This window comes from Aspergillus undulatus (assembly GCF_047715775.1).
Source record: "Aspergillus undulatus strain CBS 261.88 unplaced genomic scaffold BDV17scaffold_51, whole genome shotgun sequence".
Lineage (NCBI taxonomy): Eukaryota > Fungi > Ascomycota > Eurotiomycetes > Eurotiales > Aspergillaceae > Aspergillus > Aspergillus undulatus.
In genome coordinates, this window is record NW_027396655.1 from 1 (window position 1) to 8,916 (window position 8,916).

General features: G+C 46.4%; 1 protein-coding gene across 1 annotated transcript; it reads right to left on the reverse strand.

Annotated features, from left to right (window-relative positions):
* Nucleotides 1-5,359: 5,359 nt before the first annotated feature.
* Nucleotides 5,360-5,678, reverse strand: BDV17DRAFT_294212 (uncharacterized protein; the record flags this gene model as incomplete). The annotated part of the gene is made up of 2 exons (XM_073762788.1): nt 5,360-5,447; nt 5,512-5,678. 2 exons carry the CDS (start codon nt 5,676-5,678, stop codon nt 5,360-5,362), a joined length of 255 nt encoding a protein of 84 aa, XP_073612463.1.
* Nucleotides 5,679-8,916: the final 3,238 nt, after the last annotated feature.

An 8,916-nucleotide genomic window follows, 5' to 3' on the forward strand; every position in this document is an offset into this window, starting at 1 on the left:
AATACAAACACGATTTGGGCACTGTAATCGTGTATGTCCAATAATATAACAGTCACTGCAGCGTAGGGGCGCCCGTACGCGGCGTTGCAATATCTTTGGTGTGTTTAATATAGGTCTAGTCTGTATAGTCTCTTCCACCTGATTCCTGCTTTGTACAAGTGCATGGCCTTCTTCAATTGAAAGGCCCTCTGTAGAAGCAATCTGTGCTCTAGATTGTTTCCTCTTTTAAAGCTGTTTCTCATGTGCAGCCTGTAAATCCTGGTTTTCCTTTGCAAGAATAGCAGCCCTATTAAGGGCTATTTCAAACCCTTTAACAAGCTGATTTAACGCGGTCTTTGTTGGACTTGGTAGACTCTGCGTATAATATCGCAATAGCTTCTTGATTGTGGATGCTTGCTTACCCAATTGCTTGAGATTGTATGGTGTTTTAGGTGCAGATATAGTTGATCGACTCGGGGGTAGTGTAGGGGTCTTTAAACATATATTTAGCTGCAATAGCACACGTTCTGGCTGCAAAGGGACTAATCCAGCGGCTGCAAAGCCATTCTGAATATTCTCTAGCTTAAAGGCTTCCGTACGAGCGTTGGGATAGGCCTCAAGGAAGTCAAGCTTGTCAATATGGTTAAAACCAAGCCGCATCTTGTTCTCAACAAGGCGGCCGTACGCGCGCTTTAAAGGTACAAAACACCCAACATCAAGAGGCTGCAAGAGATATAATAAGTGTAATAGCATGTAGATTAATATAATATCATGTTCCATGCACATCTGGTCGAATTGGGGAGTTAAATAGCTTCCATAGCCATCAAGGATTAACAGCCGGTATCTGCCAGTCGTACGGCTATTAGTTGCTGGGATAAAGAGTTTTTATAGCCATTATAGTCCAATCTCATCAATTATCCAGCCATTGGCACTGACCTCGATCCTCCAGTCGCGTGGTAAGGCATTATCCTCATACCATCCCTCAATATAGACCTTTCCTTTGAAGATAATACATGGTGGAACTACCCACCCCATGCAGTTAATATACTCGATTGAAGTAACCCATTCGCGATTGCCTGGCTATACAAGGAACGGCCGGCCCATCATTTCAGCTCTTGTAACTACCTTTGTAGTAGCTACAAGGCCCATAGCAAAGCCAGTCTTATCAAAATTATAGATATCCTTATCAGCAATCCCATACTGCATCCTGGTAACTTGTACGCGGTTGAACCACTCAGAGATTATCTTTGGATCCTCACATTTCGCGCGTTAATAGTTATATTAGCAAGAAAAGCAAGTCTTAAGTTCATCCCGGTATTAAATAAAGTTGTAGGCCCATTTCTCTCCAACAGTCTAGATAGGAGTCTCCCCACGCTTTGCCAGTAAGATATCAGCCATTTCTCGTATATAAGATGGCCAGGGAGCTGCACCATGCTAATCCAGGGAGAGGATCTATCGTACAAGCGATTCTTCTTTATTTTGGGTCAACTTATGTGAGTTCGCGCGTGCGTTATATTAAAAGGTATGGCCTCTTAGTCTTCTCCGGAGGGTAGGTTCAGGGATATTATAAACACGTGCCGCTTCTTGTATAAATAATTTTTCCTGTTTTTTTAATTCAGAGATTACAAGTAATATCCTCCCCTCTTGTTCTAGAGAATATATTGGATTTTGACGCACTTTTGGTGGCATGGTTGCTGATTGAATTTGGTGAGTATTTCAACCACGGCCAAAACGCGCGGAGGTGCGTCACTCGCTTGCGCGCGTCGCTCGCTTACCGATTACGTTATATTACTGATCTTAATCAGCAAATTATGCATCATGTGTCAGGCTAGATTGGGTTAATCTAGCGAGAATTATGCTAATGCGGATAGTAATAAGATATCCATATCGTATCCGCATGGATTTGGATGTGGATAAAGATAGCAACTCAGGTATCTGGTATCCGCATGGATACGATATGGATAGCATTTGCTATCTGATATCCGCGGATATGCCGCAGTCTAATCAGGTTATCAAAGGATACCAAATTGCTATAGGGAATGCGTTACTTCTAGAACATGAAATTAAGCAGGTCCGTGAAGCCAATGCTACCAAAAGCGCAAGCGAGAGACTAGAAAGACCTATATAGCTTCAGGGGGTATTTTAACTACCGCAGAAGGCCAAAAGCGTGCTCAAAAAGCATCTGAACTTGCTGAACTAGTGGTGGAGGGGGATGGTGAGCCTCCTCGAAAGCGGGCAGCACCTCGCTGCAGTGACTGCAATCAATTAGGTCATAATAGAACTAGTTGCTCAAATAGGTCCACTAGTTAACTAGCTATTCTTAATGTGTAATACTTAGGGTGGTCGTTGAAAAGCTTCAGTTCTGTTCGAAATAACGAATATAGGGTGCCCGCTCGGTGGTGGTGCCCGCTCGATGGTGGATTACGTTAGCCGTCACGGCTTCGAGCTAGCTTTCATCAACAACTACTTGATGACACATCAGTGAACTGCATCCCACATATCCTAGCTAGTAGGGCTGGTGTTGAACGTCTTTTTAACTCTACTCGTGATATCTGTCACTACCGCCGCGGCCATCTTAAATCTTGCACGATCAAAGACTTAATAATATGGATGTGTATATCAAAGTTTGAGCTGGAACAAGAGCAGCTAGAACTGATAAAAGAGTATCTTCTAGCTAGCAAGGTTACTACTATACAAGAGGAGAGAGCTCCTCTTCAGCCACAGGCAGACCTTGAGCCTGTTAGTAATAATAAAGAGGATAGTATTGGTGATATTCAGACTTAGATCCAGGAATAGACAAGGAAATAATAACACTCAAGGACAGGAAAAGATAGATTAAGAGATAAATAGTATATATAACAGCCCTATAAGCTAGAGAACGAGATAGAGCCCCCCTTGCCACAGAATAAGATAATAGCACGGGGAACTAAAAGAGCTCGAAAAGCTCCAAGAGGATTTGAAGACTATAAGATTATCAAGCTATAGTTAGCTACTAGATTAGAAATCTCCTAGATATAGCTTTATATATTATTTATATTAAGATCCTCATGTTCAAACTGTGACTCTGATACACTCCTTAAACCAATATATTATATATAAAACATGCATAAATTATGCAGTAACGAATATAGCTATGTTTGGTTTGTTTGTATATCCACAGAATATCCAAATCCGCATTGCGGATACCTTCTACTATCCATATCGTATCGCTGCGGATATTTGGATGTCAGATTACATCCATATCCGCGGATATGCGGATTTGGGTATGCGGATTTGGATATATCGCAGATGTTGCCGCAGTCTAGAACCGCTTACGGCGTGTAATAGTGTTTTTACGCATCTACACATATACTGTTGCACGCATGGCCTGATATCAAGGTGTTGTCGCCATTAAGTTGCGTTACCAGTGATTGCTCATACTTTAGTCAGCGATCCCGCTTCTTCTGTGGGTCCGTCCCCTTCGAGATAAAAACAACATCTATCTCATGAAATCAAACCATACGTTTAACATATACGCACAGAACAGGATACTATCGTCAAATTCTCTTATTCATTCGCTACACCCAAGCGCATCTATGCATAGAGTGTATCAAGCGGCCAGCTCTAGCTGTAGCCGCGTACATGAGTGTAGGTTCCAGTCAGCTTTAGCTGTAGCCGATTAGATGTATGAGGGGGGCGACGGCCCACATGAGAACAGAAATCGGAGTCAGAGAAGTGCACTTTCCGTACACGGGGTTTAGGGAGGTCTTTCTTCTTTACTTTTACACCCGACTTTGCCAGCTGACTCACTTCATACCTGGTTTTCATTTCCAAATACAGAAGGTATATACTCCTGTCTTCTTTCTCATAGGAATATCTCTACTTTTCCTGCTCGGTACCCATGAATTATCACGTCGCCATCACGGTCGACGTCAACGACCGGTTCCCGAGCCGGTTTCAGGTTCCCCTTCATGAGCATTCTGGACTTGACCAGGGGCATGGCGGCCCTGCCGTGATTTGCTGCGAGGAGGTTAGAGGAGGGGAGAGCCTGGCTACTCTCCCCGGCTAGAGGGGGGGTGGTCGGCCCTGTCCTGGTTAGCTATGACGATATTCCAAGCAAAGTTGGCGTGATGGATATCGGCCCAGCCCTGATAGGGGGATACAGCGAGACTGGGACCCTGTCCAGGGCCCACTTGAACCCTGTCAGCTTGGATAGAGCTACCGGCACGAAGAAAGAGACGTGGCCAGAAGGTTTGGCGGGGTTCATGATGGGGGGATCCAGAGGTGTCGGTGAAAGGTTCAAGCATGCGCACTACGCCCAAAAAGCGCCAAAGTTTACCGACACGAATCCAACATGATGGGCTCTTGGCTTATAGGTACAATGATCTACACAACAAAACAGAGTTTAGATTCTTCGCAAATTACACAAGAGTCCATGACAGCTCCAGGGGTTTTTGGGAGGTAGCTCAAGAGCCACCAAGTCCGCGATAGCAACAGTGCAGGTCAGTCTCGCAAGAGGTTGCAATGGGGGATGCGCCAGGCTTTATTTTGGTTCTATAAATAGAGATAATTATTCTACATCGTAGTGCTTTAACTACAAGCATAGCCGCCTAGGTATACGTACATACCAAGACCTCCCAGCTTTAGGTCAATACTCCCTTAAACGGCTAGCCTCCAAGGTCACGGATCAACATTATCTATCTTCCTGGCCGAAAGGATAGCCAGCCTCACAGTTCCCCCTCCTTTCACAGTATATATATAGCCCACCGCATTCTCAATACCATGCTGACCCTGGAAATGTAGACTTAGGGCTAGACCCACCTGCATTGCCCCACCCCGCCCTTGCAGCCGCTTCCGCTCCCGTTCCCGCTGCCGCGAAGAACTATGCACGAAAGCCGTCAGGTCAACAACCTTGAGTAGATAAATTTGAGAAACGAATGCGCTTCCGCCTGATTACTGAAGAGGCCTGACGTTAAGATCAAATTCCCATCCTGTTAAGGATCTCTTTCAAGATAAAGCTAGCCATCCCAGCCAAATCACCACCATATTTCTGACGAAGATAAAGTATGGGTAGCGCACCGACCTATCGGGCATCCATAGTTAGCATGGAATTTCCCCTCGTAGCCCTATGTAGGCTTGCTAACCAACGAATAGGTTATAATCTTCCCTGGAGCTGCCTCACTTCGCTGGTACAGGTCATGACGAACTACTTAGCTACTTATCATCTTCCACAATCAATAATGCATTCGCGGGGCTTTCACTACGTAACATATGAGCTCTTGGTAGACAAATTAATCCCTCGTCTTCTGTTCTTTTCTGTATGTATGTACGCTGTACACCGCTCCCAACGGGACCTAACTTCATAGCTTTCTGGCTTTCTCCATCTTTTCCCCCTTGTCGTTCATTCTTCGTCAACCTGACCTTCTGGTCGCGAATAATGCACACTCTCAATGTTGCCAATTACCAGGGATCTATTGTAAGCTAGACCCCTAACAACGAACACAATTAGGCGCCTGCGCACCCGCAACAAAAGCACAACACATGTTCCCGCACTCAGCAGCAAGCTTCCACTGTCGACCATCGCAGGAAGCAATCGCGTGGTTCCCCTGGATGCATTGGTACCCGGAGCCCCTGCAGGGGGAGTTTATTGTTACGCCTTGGGCGGTGGTTGAGGGGAGGAGGGTCAGGGCGAGGGCGAGGAGGGAGGTGAGGAGCATCATCGTGTGGTTCGTTTTTGTAGTGGAGTGGCTGAGGGAATTGGAAGCGAATGCCGTTGGGTATCAACCGTTTTGATTTTTGAGGACGGTGAGAGGAGTAAGATAAGTCTTTGCCAGGATAAATCACAGTTGAGGCCGGTGAGGGGGTTTAATATATCCATCATTTCTTCGTGTGGCACGGCCAGGGCAGCTTCGTGCTCTCGGGCAATGTAACACAATGTAACAGTGTAGCTAGCCTGCTTGGCCACCTTGAGCTACTTGCGTCCACTAGCTGGGCAATTGTGCGCAGGGGCACATTGATTGTCCTACATATCTACAGCGACCACCAACTAGATTAATGGATACAAGTCTGTGGGCCACCCTTCCCTGGTCTGAGAAGGAAGCCTGCTGTGTGGCTTTACCTAAGTGTTCCCGTCAAATGGAGTACAAATCGACTTATGCGTGGAGTACAAGGGACACAGATGGAGTCAGAATGACGCGGTAGGTAAAGCTCTGCGCAGTACCGTACTGTTGGCAACTTGAAGGGTTAAGGGGATGATAAACTGGGCCAATATGTTGAGTTTGTTTCGATCATGCTTTATTTGTTCTATTTAGATGGAAAAATAAAGGTTCCCACGCTCGCAATCTTTATATTGCTTCCGACAGCCGTGTAACACCCCTTGCATCTCTCAACCCAGATCAAGACATAGATACATGCTCCAAATTCGCATCCGGCACTGTCTCCTCCAGCAATGCCAGGGTTTCGTCCCGGATCCTCTTCTAAGTTGGCCTGCCTGTCTCCGATAGCACAAACGGCGACGAACTACAGTACGTCGTTAGCATTCCAAACTCTTATCATGAACGCATAGGGTCACTTACTTCTTAACACCCTGCTCACTAACATTACCCCCCTCTCACTCTCGCCTTCGTGCCTAACAGCACCATCAAAAAGGCACCGTCCACCCTGCTCAGCCGTTCAAGTAAGCAACCAATTGAACAACCCCACACCAAGCCCCGTATCAGCACGATGGAACTCGCCCGCATTAGAGACCCAGGTTCACGCCGTTGATGATCACATCCGAACTCGTTTGTTGGCGCAGTTCTCACAGCCAGAAGAGGTTCAACAGTTTGCATGGTTCGAATTATCTCTGCTTGCAGAGTAATCGAATCTCCTTCCCATGGACTACCCTCACTTCTGTAAACATGCAGGTGTAGATAACAGACTGATTAAATATCGCACTGTAATGCTCCTTATTCAATCTTTTCGTGAGTGCGGCGTAAAGGAAATGCCCAATGCGTCTCCGCATGGTCTCCCGCACAGATGCCTGCGCGGACGGGCTCAGAAAGTCGAAGTCCTGCGGAAGATTAGTTTGAAGCCGCCTGAGGCTTTCTGATTCTGGGCTCCTGTAGTTCTGGGAATGTTTCGGTATTCCAACCGCAAGTCCAAGGCAAACAATTGTCTAACGCTGCCAATCGATTAATCTAGCTAAACTATTTCATCCGCCTTTGAGACCAGGATGGTACTGGGTTGGGAACGAGGATGTTGAATCACTGGCCGGTCCAGCGGGCTTGGTTTTTCGAAGCCAAGGAATGCCGACAAGGTCAGGTAGTCGGTGAGGATCCTGATGCGTGTGTCTGATGATACCTGGCTAAAGTTGTAGATTTCCCTGTAGAGGCATTCATAGGGAAAGCGAGGCTTCGCATAAGCTTTGGTCCACTTCAACGCTCGTTCGCCAACTGCACAAAATATCTCGTTCGACGATGTCTTTTTGGGAAATGAACAATTGCCGAGCAGCGGGCGATGAATGTTTTTACTTACATGGCCCCCTACCGATATCCATGTCGCTCTTTCCCCGTGCCACCAACCGTAAACCGTCATTGGTCCTATGCAGAACCGACGGTTGCGGGAATACGGTAGCCCAACACTTTGCCCTGAAGGAATATCTTTCTGATAGTATAGACTACCAGATGCAGGGATGTTTGATGATATCAACCGTGTTTCCCACTTTACGATTTGCTTCATGATCCCGTGCTGCTGCTTTGGCGTCATCGTATACCATGTCTTCCCCAGAGGTTTGCCGGCGAACTCCTAGATGATAATATATTCTGCGCCAACAGGGCACAGCTTGGATGTTGGCCAAGCGTAAAACTTGGGGGCTTGCTTTTATTCCATGTAACCGGACATAGTTCAAAGCCGCGACCTCGCTCACGACTGTGTAGTGCTTGGGTATAATGGCTAGTTACGGGAGCCTAGCGATGACACAGTGCCCGTCACTGAACATCGCTTCGAACAACCGGTCGAATCCACCTTCTGCCGTTCTGTAAAACGAGACAATGTCGGAAGTGAACCGGTTAGATGCTGTTGCAATGGCTTGTCGAAGGGCCCTTGCGTCGAACTCAAGGTGACTTTCTGCTAGTCGTACATGCTCGTTGAAGCTGGAATCTGTTGGTTGATATCTAACAGGCCTGGGAATATTTTGGTACGTATATCCATCTCCCAGACGTATACTTGTAGAGTTCTTCCTGGGCATGTTGTGTTATCATCTGCCCAACTCGGATTTTACAACCATTGAAGGGCGTAAATCTGGCAGGGAAAGGGCGAGTGAGATCGCATTTCCGCATTGTTTAGACAGATGGATGAACATCAGAAGCTTGTTGCAATTATCCTCTGGGCTCGGAAATTGACTTGTTTTGCCTTGACGATAGTGGGTGTGTGTGTGCTCTACCTGTATCATGCGATACACTGTCTACTTATAGTATCCGTGGAAGCTCTTCCTTTTACGTCCAACTCAATCATGACCATTAGCCAGTGATATCATATGCATGCATTCCGGAAGTTAACTTCAAGCAGACCCTGGTGGCCGGAGAAGCAACATATGTAAACGAAAGGGGGGAAGATATGTTCTACTGACAATTGTCAACAGCAGCCAGGTATTTCCGACTGGCACTCCTGCAAAGGAACCGGAATATACTGCTCTAAGAAATGTCTTGTGTAGTCTCTTCCTGTTGCTTTTGACGGCTTAGGGCTTGAATGCGAAAATCATAGCGAAAACGCTTCAATGGCCTCTGGTTCACTAGGCCGATGGACAGCCTTTTTCCTCAATGTTCTGGTATCATCTGCGTTCCTTCTGCTGACGGTTATTCTGTCTTTGATCTTGCTCTCAAGGGACTAATATAGATAATCTTCTTCATCATAGCTATAAGCACCGTCATCATTATCATATTCCTCTTCCTCCTCTTCCTCCTCTTCCTCCTCTTCCTC